The following is a 16,434-nucleotide window of genomic DNA, read 5'->3' as shown; positions in this document are numbered from 1 at the left end:
TTTTCCGTAACAAAATTAAAGATCTAAATAATTCAACTAACATAAATATATCATCTGTTTATATCTCTCCCTGTTTTCCCACTCCATCCAGCTCCTTCTCTAAGTTCTCACCAGTCACTTCTGCGTTTGTTAATAACCTGCTTTGTAAGATGAGGCCGACTACTTGTGTACTGGACCCCATCCCCACCACACTACTTAAATCCTGCCTTCATGCCATAATCCCGACTGTTACAACAATAATAAACTCATCCCTTGACACTGGCTCCGTGCCGCTCACTTTTAAAATTGCTTCTGTAACCCCAATGTTAAAAAAGTCTGGCCTTGATGCTGACAATCTTAACAATTTCCGGCCTATTTCCCACTTACCTTTCCTGTCAAAAGTTCTTGAGCGTGTTGTAGCTTCCCAACTCACCAATTACCTAACCTCTAATAATTTGATGGAACCCTTTCAGTCTGGTTTCAGGACGCGGCACAGCTGTGAAACTGCTCTGCTACGGGTAACCAATGATTTGCTTATGGCAGCAGACTCTGGACAAACTAGCATATTAATTCTGTTAGACCTCAGTGCAGCATTTGACACAGTCAGACATGACATCCTACTGTCCAGAATGGAGAACATGCTGGGTATCTCTGGCACTGCCCTCCAGTGGTTCAAGTCCTATCTGACTGATAGGCAAGAGTTTGTTAGTCTTGGCAACAGCAGATCCAACTCCGTGCCAGTCACACAAGGAGTCCCTCAGGGCTCTGTCCTTGGTCCTCTGCTTTTCTGTATTTATATGCTTCCCCTTGGCCATATTATCCGTAGTTATGGATTGGGTTATCATTTTTATGCAGATGATACCCAGCTGTACTTCAATGTTAAAAGTGGAATTTCATCAGAGCTTTCTCAGCTCACAACCTGCCTTAGTGAAATTAAAACCTGGATGGAGCAGAACTCTTTAAAATTAAATTGCAATAAAACTGAACTCCTGCAAATTGGGACTAAAATGCAACTTAATAAAATGAGCTCCTTCCCAGTCCATCTTGGCAGTGATCTCATCAGACCTGCCTCTACTGTAAAAAATCTTGGTGTCATTTTTGATTCCTCCCTCACTTATTCCGCCCACATAAATCACATTAAGAAACTTTCTTACTTTCACCTCCGTAACATATCCCGTGTTCGCTCCTTCCTCTCCTTCTCTAATGCTGAGAAACTTGTCCATGCTTTTATCACATCCCGCATCGATTATTGTAATTCCCTACTGGCAGGTGCCCCTTCCAATCTTATATCACAGCTCCAGCTTATTCAAAACTCAGCTGCAAGAGTCCTTACTCGAACCAGCAGCAGCGAGCACATCACACCCATCCTGCTCCGTCTTCACTGGCTCCCTGTGTCCTACAGAATCGAATATAAAATCCTACTAATAACCTACAAAGCTTTAAATAACCTCGCACCAAACTACATCAGTGACCTCCTCCATCACTATGTGCCTGCCTGCCCACTAAGGTCCTCTGATTCTGGTAATCTTGTTGTGCCCCTCACTAATCTACACTCTATGGGTGACAGGGCCTTCAGCTGTATAGCGCCCAGACTCTGGAATGACCTACCAAAATTAATCAGGTCAGCTGACTCCATGAATTCTTTTAAAAAACAACTCAAAACTCATCTGTTCAGGAAGGCTTTTAGCTCTACTTGACTTTATTACCTTTCTATCAATTTACTTCTCTGTCAAGATGCCAATGTAACCTGTATTTGTGTGCTAGACCATCAATTATGTTGTCTGTTTTTTTTCAGAATTTACTGTCTTAATCTTCTTTATTTATTTATTTATCTGGTTTGTACAATGCTATATACTGTATATTCTGCCGTTCTTTATTATATTCTGTAAGTGCCTTGAGCATGGGAAAGGCGCTATATAAATAAAATGTATTATTATTATTTTTATTACTGCACCCTCCACAAATTCTTCTGCTAATACCAGCATAGGAGAGACATCTCCACCCATAATTACAACAGCGCAAGTGAGCAGAGAGCTGAGGAGACTTCGTGCCAGCAAAGCAGCAGGTCCAGATGGAGTATCGCCACGACTGCTGAAGGTCTGTGCATTGGAGCTGGGGGGTCCTCTACAGCACATCTTCAACCTGAGCCTGGAACAGGGGAGAGTCCCGAGGCTTTGGAAAACATCTTGCATCACCCCAGTCCCAAAGGTATCACGTCCTAGTGAGCTGAATGACTTCCGGCCTGCTGCTCTGACATCACATGTGATGAAGACCATGGAGAGGCTGCTGCTTCACCACCTGAGACCACAGGTTCAACACACCCTCGACCCTCTGCAGTTTGCATATCAGGAGAAGGTGGGAGTGGAGGATGCCATCATCTATATGCTACATTGATCCCTCTCCCACTTGGACAGAGGCAGTGGTGCTTTAAGAATAATGTTTCTAGACTTCTCTAGCGCCTTCTACACAATCCAACCTCTGCTCCTTAGGGACAAACTGACAGAGATGGGAGTAGATTCATACCTAGTGGCATGGATCGTGGACTATCTTAAAGACAGACCTCAGTATGTGCGTCTTGGAAACTGCACGTCTGACATTGTGGTCAGCAACACAGGAGCGCCACAAGGGACTGTACTTTCTCCGGTCCTGTTCAGCATATATACATTAGACTTCCAATACAACTCGGAGTCCTGCCACGTGCAAAAGTTCGCTGATGACAATGCTATCGTGGGCTGCATCAGGAGTGGGCAGGAGGAGGAGTATTGGGACCTAATCAATGAGTTTGTTAAATGGTGCGATTCAAACCACCTACACCTGAACACCAGCAAAACCAAGGAGCTGGTGGTGGATTTTAGGAGGCCCACACCCCTCATGGACCCCGTGATCATCAGAGGTGACTGTGTGCAGATGGTGCAGACCTATAAATATCTGGGAGTGCAGCTGGATGATAAATTAGACTGGACTGCCAATACTGATGCGCTGTGCAAGAAAGGACAAAGCCGGTTATACTTCCTTAGAAGGCTGGCGTCCTTCAACATCTGCAATAAGATGCTGCAGATGTTCTATCAGATGGTTGTGGCGAGCGCCTTCTTCTACGCGGTGGGGAGGCAGCATTAAGAAGAAAGACGCCTCACGCCTGGACAAACTGGTGAGGAAGGCAGGCTCTATTGTTGGCATGGAGCTGAACAGTTTGACATCTGTGGCAGAGCGACGAGTGCTCAGCAGGCTCCTATCAATTATGGAAAATCCACTGCATCCACTAAACAGTGTCATCTCTAGACAGAAGAGCAGCTTCAGCGACAGACTGCAGTCACTGTCCTGCTCCACTGATAGACTGAGAAGATCGTTTCTCCCCCAAACTATGCGACTCTTCAATTCCACCCGGGGGGGGGTAAACATTAACATTATACAAAGATATTGTCTGTTTTTTACCTGCATTATTATCAATCTTTAATATTGTTTTTTGTATCAGTAAGATGCTGCTGGAGTATGTGAATTTCCCCTTGGGATTAATAAAGTATCTAACTATCTATCTAGTACAGTCCAAATATAATAAACCAAGGGTATGAAGTCAAACAGGATTCTGGGTATGGTTGAGGAAGAAGGTCTAACAACAATATAAATTACAAGTTGCTAAGTAGTTATCAAAATATACATATACTTAACAGAAGAAATTTCAATATATAATATAATAGGAATGAAAAAGAAAACGAAAACAAAAGAAAGTGGCCCAAAAGGAAATGGAATGTATAGTTACAGCAAATATTGCATAAAAAATAGACCAAGTTGCAAGTGGAATCTTCTTTGCATTACTAGGACATTATATAACTCATGTTGGGATCAGTCATTTTAGCACTTTGCTCCTTTAGGAGTATAGAATTGGTCATCAAAAATCACTTTCAATTTAGCAGGAAACAAGATGCTGTATCAGATTTCAGCTTTGCGTTAAGCGCTATTTAATGCAGCTCGTTTGGCAGATGTTAAAGGAGAGAAATCTCGGAAAATACAAATGTGGTTATTTTCAGATATAATTTGCTCTTTCTGACTGATAATCAACATCAAATTTTCTTTAAGCAATAGTCTGTCGAAACGGACAATCAGGCTTCTAGGTTTTGGGGCATTCAATCCACATATGCGGTAAGCTGCTGAGATCTCTGTGTCTGATTTGAAGTCCTCTATAATAATTTTAGATAATAATTCAGCTATGAATTTCACTGGGTTTGGACTTTCAAGGCTTTCAGGGAGACCTTTGATTCTGATGTTGTTCCTTCTATATCTATCTTCCAGTGCTGCGTGTCTATCACTGAGCACTTTACATTCAGAATCTACAGCAGTTGCTTTTTTGTCAAAGGCAGAAGTCAATTGTTCATCTTCTTCAATAAGAGTTGTAAATGTTTGCTTAACTTCTTCAAGATGAATACCAAGTACTCTACTTTTATTCTCAGTTTTACTCATATTTTCCTGCATTTTTACATTAATTCTTCTTAGAATGGTTTTAAAGCTTACAGAAAAGTTATTGCTTAAACATACCTCCTGGTCTTTTACATCCTGAACCAGCTTGTCATATGTGACACAGAGAAAGAAAAACACGGCATCTTAAATCTTTAGACTAGATTTCAATTGGTGTAGGGTAATAAATCTATCACACTTTCATATACAACTTGAACGGGGCCTGTATTTAAATGTTTCAATTTACATTGTCTAGAAATTTACACTCTTGAACTGTCCTATCTTTTTGGGGCAGTAAAACATAGTGTAAGGCCTTTCACTGTTTAAAGGCAAACAAACACACTGCCAACTTGCCAATTTGACTGTGTGTGGTACTCAGTAACTGGGCTGTATTTGCTGATGACAGTTGCAATGTGTTTTTTGATGGAAATGGTGTGCCCCAAGAGTATTTTCCTCCAAAAGAGCCTTACAGACAGATGTTGATAAAAAGCAATCAAACGTTTCATTCAACATTCTGAAACTGACCCACTAATTTGCACCAAACCCCACCACATCTCGCTCTAACCAGTCCTGGCTCCTGTTTCATGTCCACTGGATTCTGTTTACAGATATGGCAGAGATAATGTTATTCAAAGTGACAGCTATAATTTTATCAATTTCTGTTTCTCTTCCTTGCCATCATGAATTAAATAATTCACTTAAGGTTGCTCTTAAAATAATGTATAATAGTGCATGCATGGTGTGTTGTTCTTGGTTGTCTATTAGTTTGCACCTGTCTGGCTTTTTTTTTTTTTTTTTTAATTTTTAAAGATGCGGAGAAAACTCCAGATAGGTATCTGTAAACACTTGTATCAGATTTGGATCACTTGTAAAGTTAATTTGAAAAGTCAAGCCAAAAAAGTACAGAGAGTAATATGAGTTTTCCAGAATAATCATAGTATTTTAGTTAAAAAAATGCATTTATTTTAAACATTCTGAGAACAAAGATGGATAACGGACATGTGGATTATGCAACACAGGTTACAATTTTTTTTTCCCCCCCATGGACATTTTTTACATTGTTTGCTACTGCCAAAAGTGTTTTTTCACTGTTGGGTCGTTTTCCCATGAAAACACGAGATTAAAAAGTTTTCTTGGCCACCACTACAAACTATATGGGATAAGTGACATATTTAAAAAAAATACAGCATTTTTATTGTGTGGAAAATTCCTTTAAATATTCAGCTCCTTCTTCTTCTTTCGGCTGCTCCCGTTAGGGGTCGCCACAACGGATCATCTTATTCCATATCTTTCTGTCCTCTGCATCTTGTTCTGTTACACCCATCACCTGCATGTCCTCTCTCACCACACCCATAAACCTTCGCTTAGGCCTTCCTGGTTTTCTCTTGCCTGACAGCTCTTTCCTTAGCATCCTTCTCCCAATATACCCAGCATCTCTCCTCTGCACATGTTCAAACCAATGCAATCTCGCCTCTCTGACTTTGTCTCCCAAACATCCAACCTGAGGAGACCCTCTAATGTATTCATTTCTAATCCTGTCCATCCTCGTCACACCCAATGCAAATCTTAGCATCTTTAACTCTGCCACCCCCAGCTCTGTCTTCTGCTTTCTGGTCAGTGCCATTGTCTCCAACCTATATAACACAGCTGGTCTCACTACCGTCCTGTAGACCTTCTCTTTCACTCTTACTGATATCCATCTGTCACAAATTACTCCTGACACTCTTCTCAACCCATTCCACCCTGCCTGCACTCTTTTTCATGTCTCTTAAACAATCCCCATTACTCTGTACTGTTGATCCCAAGTATTTAAACTCATCCACCTTCGCCAACCCTACTCCCTGCATCCTCACCATCCCTCTCATTTACACACATGTATTCTATCTTGTTCCTACTGACCTTCATTCCTCTCCTCTCTAGAGCATATCTCCACCTCTCCAGGGTCTCCGCAACCTGCTCCCTACTATCACTACAGATCACAATGTCATCAACAAACATCATAGTCCACGGGGACTCCTGTCTAATCTCGTCTGTCAACCTGTCCATCACCATTGCAAATAAAAAAGGACTCAAGAGCTGATCCCTGATGTAATCCCACCTCCACCTTGAATGCATCCGTCACTCCTACCGTAGACCGCACCACTGTCACACTTCCCTCGTACATATCCTGTACAACTCTTACATACTTCTCTGCCACTCCCGACTTCCTCATAGAATACGACAACTCCGCTCGAGGCACCCTGTCATATGCTTTCTCCAGGTCCACAAAGATGCAATTCAGCTCCTTCTGGCCTTCACTATACTTCTCCATCAACACTCTCAGAGCAAACATTGCATCTGTGGTGCTCTTTCTTGGCATGAAACCATACTGCTGCTCACTAATCATCACCTCACTTCTTAACCTAGCTTCCACTATTCTTTCCCATAACTTCATGCTGTGGCTCATCAATTTTATTCCCCTGTAGTTACTGCAGTCCTGCACATCCCTCTTATTCTTAAATATCAGTACCAGTACACTTCTTCTCCACTCCTCAGGCATCCTCTCACTTTCCAAGATTCCATTAAACAATTTGGTTAAAAACTCCACTGCCATCTCTCCTAAACACCTCCATGCTTCCACAGGTATGTCATCTGGACCAACGGCTTTTCCATTCTTCATCCTCTTCATAGCTGTCCTTACTCCTTGCTAATCCATTGCACTTCTTGATTCGCTATCTCCACATAATCCAACCTCTTCTCTCTCTCATTCTCTTCATTCATAAGCCTCTCAAAGTACTCTTTCCATCTGCTCAAAACACTCTCCTCACTTTTGAGTACGTTTCCATCTTTATCCTTTACCACCCTAACCTGCTGCACATCTTTCCCAGCTCGGTCCCTCTGTCTAGACAATCGGTACAGGTCCTTTTCTCCATCCTTAGTGTCCAGCTTCTCATACAACTCTAACGCTTTTCTTTAGCCTTTGCCACATCTCTCTTCATCTTGCGCCTTTATTTCCTTATACTCTTGTCTACTTTCTGCACCTCTCTGAATATCCCACTTCTTCCTTGCCATCCTCTTCCTCTGTATACTCTCCTATACTTTCCCATTCCACCACCAGGTTTCCTTTTCCTCCTTCCTCTGTCCAGATGTCACACCAAGCACCCTTCTTGCTGTCACCTTTACTACTTCTGCTGTAGTTTCCCAGCTGTTTGGTAACTTTTCACTGCCACCCAGTGCCTGTCTCACCTTCTCCCTAAACTGAACCTTACAGTCTTCCTTTTTTAACTTCCACCATTTGATCCTTGGCTCTGCCCTCACTTTCTTCCTCTTCTTGATCTCCAACGTCATCCTACAGACCACCATCCTATGCTGCTTAACTACAGTTTTCCCCTGCCACCACTTTGCAGTCTTCAATCTCCTTCAGATTGACTCTTCTGCATAGGATGTAATCTACCTGTGTGCATCTTCCTCCAGTCTTGTACGTCACCCTATGTTCCTCCCTCTTCTTAAAATACATATTCACCACAGCCATGTCCTTCCTTTTGGCAAAATCCACTATCCTCTGACTTTCTTCATTCATCTCCTTGACACCATACCTACCCATCACCTCCTCGTCTCTTCAGTTCCCTTCATCAACATGTCCATTGAAATCCGCTCCAATCACCTCTTTCTGTCAGTTGGGTACACTGTTCATCACTTCATCCAACTCACTCCAAAAATCTTCTTTCTCATCCATTGCACACCCAACTTGTGGGGCATATGCACTAATAGCATTCATCATCACACCTCCAATTTCAAGTTTCATAATCATTACTCTGTCTGACACTCTTTTCACCTCCAGAACACTCTTGACATACTGTTCCTTCAGAATAACCCCTACTCCATTTCTCCTCCCATCCACACCATGATAAAACAATTTGAATCCACCTCCGATACACCTGGCCTTACTCCCCTTCCATTTAGTCTCTTGCACGCACAATATATCAACCTTCCTTCTCTCATATCATATCTGCTAACTCTCTCCCCTTACCAGTCAAACTGCCAACATTCAAAGTTCCTACCCTCAGTTCTCCTCTCTTTACTTTCCTCCTCTCCTCCTGCCTCCGGACACGTCTCCCCCCTCATCTTCTCCTTCGGGCAACAGTAGCCCAATTTCCGCTAGCACCCTGTTGGCTAACAATACTGGTGGCGGTCGTTGTTAACCCGGGGCTCGACCGATCCGGTATGGAAATTTGTATTGTTGTCCACATATTGATTTGGCAAAATTTTACACTGGATGCCCTTCCTGACGTAACCCTCCCCATTTATCCGGGCTTGGGACCGGCACGAAGAAACACACTGGTCAGCATTCTATTAAAAATACTGTTTTAAAAGAAGACATAAAACATGAAATAGTCAAAAGAATCTGGTACACCATGTTCATTGTTTATTGTACATGTGATGCACCAGTGTTTAGGGCTGAACCTTTGCCTTGGAGTGACCTACTGTCTTGCCCTGCCTATCAACGATTCAAAACTAAAAGTTACATGTCTTAGAGGAAGAACAATGATAGAAAATAAAGTGTCTGCTGTGCAAATGGGAATAATGAGGTTTTCAGAAATCATGGAGCACCACAAAGTTCGAAATCCAGCATCTCAGGGTCTAAGACTTCACAGTACAGAAAAAGTTAGGAGCCAGATCCAATTGAGCTCTTCATGTGATCTTAGTATTTAATGCCCAACCATTCTGCTGGTCAAGGAAGATGTGCTTGTTAAGAGATCACTTTGGATAAATATTTATTTATTGAGTGATGTCACGGTAAGTGGCATGTCAAAGGGCTAATAAAATATCAAACATCAAAGGGACCTTGTTTAAAACAATAAATAATAGGTAAATAAAGGTAGAACACTAAAGTAAACAAAAAAAAAAGTTAAGAGTTGAAAAAAATTAGGCACAACCAGAAACCAGGTGTCAAAGTATTAAAAAGAAAAATGAAAAAGCAGCCTTAAAAATGAAATAAACAGCCACCAAAAAAAGATATGGTAGTGCAACACTGAACTCATGTGGATATCCTGAGGAAATTTAACAAATTGCAGAGATGTGTGAATTAAAGTTGACACCACTGTGAACCATGTCACCAAGAGAAATTATGATGTAGGACGGGCAAAGTTAGCTGACACCATAAGCGTTAAGCTTCCGGGCTAGTGTTAAACACTCAACAAGGCATAACTCAGTTTGCTGGTACTGAGATGAACATAATACTTCAATAGCTAAGCACTCATATTGCTGAGGTAGGCAAGCTAGTACTATATGTTCTTTAGTGGAACTCTATCCATAAAATAAAGACTGATTAACAAATTGTCTGACATATATACAAAATTATGCAGCTCATGCAGAGCTGTAAAATCCACTCTAATAGTACTCTCAGCAATTTGAACCAGGGCCCAAAAATTCAGTTGGCCATAGTATTCATTCTGACACCATGCCAGACAAGCCTTTATCTCAAAATTCAAATCCGATGTTGGATTAGAGGGACACTAATGCATACAGTATAGAGTATGTATAGTAGTCATTTAAGATACTCTGCACAAATTTAGAATATCCATTCTTTGAATCTCCCACCTGTTTAATCCAATTGAAAGTTGCCAGAGATTATTCTAGAAACACTAGGTGCAAGGCATGAGCCAACTGTGGACAGATGGCCACTTGTATTATCTATCACATTGCACTTGCATGCTCACACACAATCCCACACCAGGAACAGTTCAGAGTCATCAATTAAGCTAACACATACATTTTTGGAGAATGGAAGGAAAACAATCAAGGACATGGGGAGAACGAGCAAAGGCAGTGTCAAGATTTTAAAAAGCAGTCTTCTATAGTTAAGACTAAGTAGTGCTAACCACTGTGCAACCATTCAGTTATCAAAATTAGGATGCTAGACGAGAAATGCAAGGACACAGAGAGAATGTGAAAACTACACGGAGACCAGAACGTGTTCCAGAGTCTCTGAAGCAGCACTAAATGTTGCATACAAGTGAATAATGTGATAGGAAATAGAAGATACAGGAAGGACTGCATTATGTTGCAGCTCTTTAAAATGAATAAAAGTTTTTCCAAGTCATGAGATCTACTGCACTTGCATTACATGCCATTACAATAAATATGATAACACCACCAATCTAATCTTAGTAAAATTCTGAAAACGTTGCATAAAGGCCCAACAGCAGGTATGACAGGTCTACAGTAGGGGAGGTAAGCTTTAGAACAAAGCTGCTCTGCTACTTGCAGCAGCAAAACAACTAGTTCACCTTATTCTCATCTCTGTTTATATTTTACTGCTCTAACACCTGTAACACTGCGGTCCCTATCCCTGCAGCACAAAGGCATTTTTCTTGCAGATCAATACACATAATTTCATTGTTCCATTTCAGAGAGTAAAATGTACGCCCGATTTATAAATAAATAGCAATTGTTTTTTTAATTTGCATGTAAATAGTAGGGAATGATATGGTGTCACAGGGATTAGTGCTGCTGCTGTAAACCCAACTAATAAAACCTTTGCCTGGTGATCCTCTATATGAAATATACACATTATTCCCACATATACAGTATGCAGATTTTCTCCCAACATTCCAACTATATTCCCTCATCCCTGAAACAGTCGTGTTCAGTTAACCAGTGAACTTAAATCAACCATGGTTTTGTGAATGCAAATGTGTAAGTGTGCCATGGGATGGACTGGTATCCTGTCTAGGGTTGGCTGCAGCTTTGTACCCAGTTGTTGTTTAGACTCAGTCTTCTGTGACCCTGAACTAGAAGAGTGAGTGATAAAAGGGAAGGATGGAACTAAATATGCTTTGCACTTGTTATTATTTGTAAAGCAAATAGTCAGAATGGTGTTTTAGGCAAATGTATGCTAATACCAGAGGTTTTCTTTAACAATTATATACCCCTTCTAGCATTATTTATCGGCACTATTTTAATTACTCTATTCCAGTTCTTACAGAAATAGCCATTTATATATATATTAAAAAAAAAAAAAAAGTTTAACCAAAACTGTAGGCCACAGACCATTACTCAAACCTTCATTTTCCCAGAATTGTTTTTCTCCTATTACACGTCTGCGTTTGTTTAAGCTGTTCAGTAACTTCGCTGGCCCCTGGCTCAACCCATACAACATGGACACCACCAACTAGCTTACAACATCTACTTCTGAAGATGATAATAAAAATCAGCAAAACAATTATACTGGGAGGCTGGGCAGCAAACATGTATTAATATGCTTGTGCTATAAACTGTCTGTTAAAGAGGGAAGGTGGGCCTGTTAGACATACACATAAAGTACTCTAACTCTACGAGTTTTGGTTAAGATATGTTAATATTCAGTGGGCCTAAATATTTCTTCAGACCAAGTTGTTTATTTTTTACAGCAATGATGCCTTTCTGGAAGCAATACTTTATGAGAAATGTTGTCAACTAGTTCACCCGTCTTGGGTCATGGTTACAGCAGAAAAAGCAGCCGGATTCACAGCTAATTATTCCTGGTTTGGCGAAGACCACTGCTTGCTACCACTGAATTCCAAGATGAATCACACTTGCATTTCTGAATTAATGTCAAGAATCAAATTCTCAGCAACGTTCAGCCGTTCAGCTCCCACGCTTTTTCCGGACATCTTCCTGTTGCTGATGTTTGTGCTTGTCAAATGGTCAAGTTAAGTTAATATTCCTGTGTCTTTCCTGAATTAATTGTAATGGGAGTAGAGAATTAAGGAAGACTCACAGAAACTCTTAGGTCCCAGAAAAAGCAAGCCAAAACTACTTTGTGGGATGGCCCTTCAGTTACCTTCCATAGATTTAACCAGAGTGGCATGGTGGATAGCACCGCAGCCTCACAGCTCCACAAAACTGGCTCAAAATATGTTTGAGTCTGTAAGTTCCTCCCATGTCAAATGTGTTTTTTTCTCCTGTTAAACAGGTTTTTGTCCCACATAACTGGCTAGTCTAAACTGTTGTGCTGTTAATGTGCAATGCGGTGGATCAGTACTACTATGTATCTTGTCTTTAGCAGGATGCTACCAGGATAGGTTTTGGCTCCCTGCTATCCTAATTTGGATGAAATGCTATTATGGATGAATTGAAGGAGGAGATTTTGATATTTAAGTGTAATCAGTAATTTAAAGAAAAAAATCAGTAAAGATATTTAACAGTCACTGAAACCTTCAAACTTTGTAAGTAGCCATAGAAAAGTCCAGGCATCCGTTCACCTTGATCAATCAGTCTGTTTGACGCAACAGGAGCACTCCTTGTGAACACCATCAAATTGCTTTTTATATGATCCAGAAATCTTACATTCTGCTACAGAGGCCAGGTTTATGTAAGTCAGTTTACTTTATTTTCAGTACTGTTGCATCCAAAAAATGTACATGCAAGCTTAAAAAGCATCTTTAACTGGCTTTATATGTTTAAGTACATTCTGCAATGGACCAAAGTGCCATTAAGAGCTGATTCCTTATGTCAAAAGCAACCGTGATAAGCTTTGGCTCACCACAACCCGTAATATAAAAAACAAATTCAGGAATTCCAAAGAACATCTGGCACAGAGAATTGCAGATCGTCAAAGCAAAACTGTTGAAGCTTGTTCAACGGTTATAAAAAGGAGTTTTTAAAAATAAGCCATCAACCAACTTTTAAATTTGCTTCATTCAGTTCTGGGTTGAAGCACTCTGGAGCCTATCCCAGCAGCATCAGGTGCAAGGCAGGCACCAACCATGAACTGGTGTACAAGTTTACTGCAATTTTACTACGGTAACTTCCTCACACTGAGCCAATTTAAACCCATCATTCACCCAACTTGCATATCTTTAGATATGACAGAAAAACAGTAAACCAAAAAAAGGAAAAAACCACACAGACACACACAGAAATGAGGAGGTTGTGCAAACTCCACATAGGTAATGTCAAGGCCAGAATTTGAATCCATGACTGTATAGCAGCAGTGCTACAACACATGTCCCATTAGACAGGCTTCTACCTCTGTGCACCTTTTAAGATATTCATTTATAATAAAACAACACACCATGAAAGAGAGATATACATACACATATATAATATACACACACAAATGTACATGCATTCTCACTTTACATGCATTTATACAATATATTTTTATTCAGTCTTTCAGTTTATAAGGCTCCTCAAGATCATAATGCAGGTAAATGCTAGCATTAAGTCAAATAAGGTAAGCCAAAAGCACATTACCATCAGCTAAAAGAATTGAATTGTGCTATGTACACATGGTAATACACTTGAGCTTCTAAATACCAAAACTATCGAATTTAGCCCTCCATCCATTTTCTGAGCACATTTTATAATGCTTATGTATATAGTATGTCTTTTCAAAGATTCACTTCTATGTGTCAAATGTTGCTTAAAACAGTAAATTATTTGTTTAATCCAGGCAAAGAGGTGTTCCCAAGCCACTTGATTTTATATTCATCTGGTTTTTCAGGTTTATACTCTATTGTCAAAGTTTGTGACAATGAAAGAAAACATCATCCAATATGGAAAGCACACTGCTACCATGCAAACCAAAAAAGTGTACACTCCTTACCTTGCTACATAGCTCAGAATGTGGGCTCGTATCACCATGCCGGCCTTCCTCCGTGCCTCCTCCCTTGCCTTCTCCAGCTTCTGCTCCAATACCTCCTTCAGAAATACCTGCAAAATACGCAACAGCAGGTGATCTCAGTCTTGGGCATCTAGAAACAAGTGGGGTGCTGCTCAAATGTAAAGGTGTTACAGAGTGGTACGGTCAGGCAGCCCAGTTGCACTTAGCCAGCCTGCTTTTACTGAACTCCCTGCTCAAGTGATATGCAGTCAGGGAGAAGAGAATTCAGACAGGGAAGGGGAAAAAAAAATGGTTGTGAATGGCTCTGGTTCAAAGCACAGGCCACTCCCCTCCTGGCACAGAGAGACAGCCACACTTTAACTCTTTCCTGGCAGCAAGACTGTACTAAGCACTGAAGGATCTCTGAGTAGCTGTCTGCTTCCAGTTCACTTAAGACACAATGTTTAAAATAATTGTTGTACATGCCCTGGTTTATACAGTTCTCTGGGTATATTAAATTCATTTTTGCATAATGTCCTTTATTGTGGCTTTGCACAAAGTCCTTGTTCATTTTTACTAGACGAAAATGGAAGCACAAAAATGGAAAAACCCAGTTAAAACATCTTTTAGTGCACACATTTGTGTGTGACATATACTGAAAACTTCTGACAGTTAATAATGTTGGACTCTGGGTAGCTCTGATCACAGATGCGCAGGCACAATTAACTACTAGAATTGTGCAATGTCTGGGATCAGTAAAGATTTAAAATATTTTCTTGTTCTAAGGTGCAAAGTAGCCATAAGTTTGCATACCTCACATATTGCCATTAACTTACATACTACTATTAGGGTCTTTAAGAACTGCTGAGGGATTTGTAGTGAAGGTTATTTTGTGCTCTATTCTAACTATATACCTAACCCATTTCTGGGTTGCAGGAGCCTGGAGCCTTTCTTGCCAGCAATCAACTTTGAATGAGGCACCCACAATCAATGTGTTGCCAATTAACCTGATTCACATATTTTCTAAATGTGTAAAGAATGGCAAGAAAATAGGCACACTTCACATAGATCGCACAAAAGCTAAGAGTAAAGTTCATGTATGTGGATCTCCGAGGAATCTGGAAAATCCATGCACAGCTGGTAAATGTGTTAGGGCTCCAAGACTGCTAGAGTGAAGTGTGCTACACAAAAATAACCTGAAATTAATTTGATCTGGAGCTACACAGTGGCATAGAGGTTAGCACTGTGCTCTCATAACACTAGGACTCTGGGATTTGGAAATTGCTGGTCAGATTGGTTCCTGCCTTGTGCCCTGTGTTGGCTGGGATTGGCTCCAGCAGAACCCCGTGACCCTGTGTTCGGATTCAGCGGGTTGGAAAATGGATGGATGGATGGTCAGATCACTGTAGTTTACACACTGTCAAGTTGCAGTTGCTTCCTTGAGATACTCTCACATCTCTGGTTTCAAAACCTTACATGCATTAGGTTGACTGATAACTTTAAACTAGCCTATTGTGAGTGAGCATGACCCGTGATGTACTGGCACTCCACCATGAGTAGATTCATGCCTTGTATGTGATGTGGCCAATGAATTAATAAACTGAACAACCACCGTCTAAATCACAGCATCCCTCTTTGCCTTATTTTGAAAGCAGCACAAGTTAGAATCAGAGAATTAACAGTATGTAGAATATCAAACATTGCAGCTTATATCGATATATATCTTGAATAGCTTATATCAAGAGTATCAAGCATTTTCTGTGGTTTGCTCGTCAGCACAACTTAGTATCCAATTTTAGGAATGAATGTGCTTATTAAAAGGTTCAACAGACCAGAAGTGTTAAGGAAAAACATTTAAACTGTTAATCTATACGTTCTCATATTTATGGCTCAAATGATTACAGAGAGTTATATACTCAGATTAACACACTGTATATCTGTTTTACTTCTGTGCTACAAGAACAAATGCATTCATGATCACCATGATGTTAACTACAGAAGACATTAACTACTTTGACCTCATACACTGCGTAGAACTAATCCAGCAGACACATAACAGGGATGTAATACGTAGAAGATGCTGAACGAGAAGTTTAGAGGTAAATGTGCCCACCCCTACATGAGCAAAATGCGACATGATGTCTGTCATGTGTGACTGGGTCAAGTTTGACCAATAAACAGAGGCTAAGCGACTTCTTTGGGGCCAGTCTGTGAAAGAATCTAACCCTCAAAACTTGTGTTTAGATGTCATTAGATCATTATCTTGTAACCATAAACCTTTATTACAGAACATCAGTAAAGAAGCAATGAAGATCATGGAAAATTACCTTTTAAGGTGACCAGCAGTCTCCATACAAAAGTATAATTACCATGACAAGAAGTTTTGTGATGTCTAGAAGTTAATAATATAATTACTACTACAGATACAACTAAAATAC

General features: G+C 40.5%; 1 protein-coding gene across 1 annotated transcript in view; it reads right to left on the bottom strand.

Annotated features, from left to right (window-relative positions):
- LOC114656608 (unconventional myosin-X-like) overlaps window positions 1-16,434 on the bottom strand; it is a 441,287-nt gene that overhangs the window by 109,983 nt on the left and 314,870 nt on the right. Inside the window, exon 22 of the mRNA XM_051931412.1 lies at window positions 14,000-14,106. Coding sequence (XP_051787372.1) covers window positions 14,000-14,106 — 107 coding nt within the window. The remainder of the gene's footprint in view (window positions 1-13,999; window positions 14,107-16,434) is intronic.

Source organism: Erpetoichthys calabaricus, chromosome 8 (assembly GCF_900747795.2).
Source record: "Erpetoichthys calabaricus chromosome 8, fErpCal1.3, whole genome shotgun sequence".
NCBI lineage: Eukaryota > Metazoa > Chordata > Cladistia > Polypteriformes > Polypteridae > Erpetoichthys > Erpetoichthys calabaricus.
Note: the sequence above shows the minus strand (reverse complement) of the source record. Positions and strands in the feature narration are given on the sequence as shown.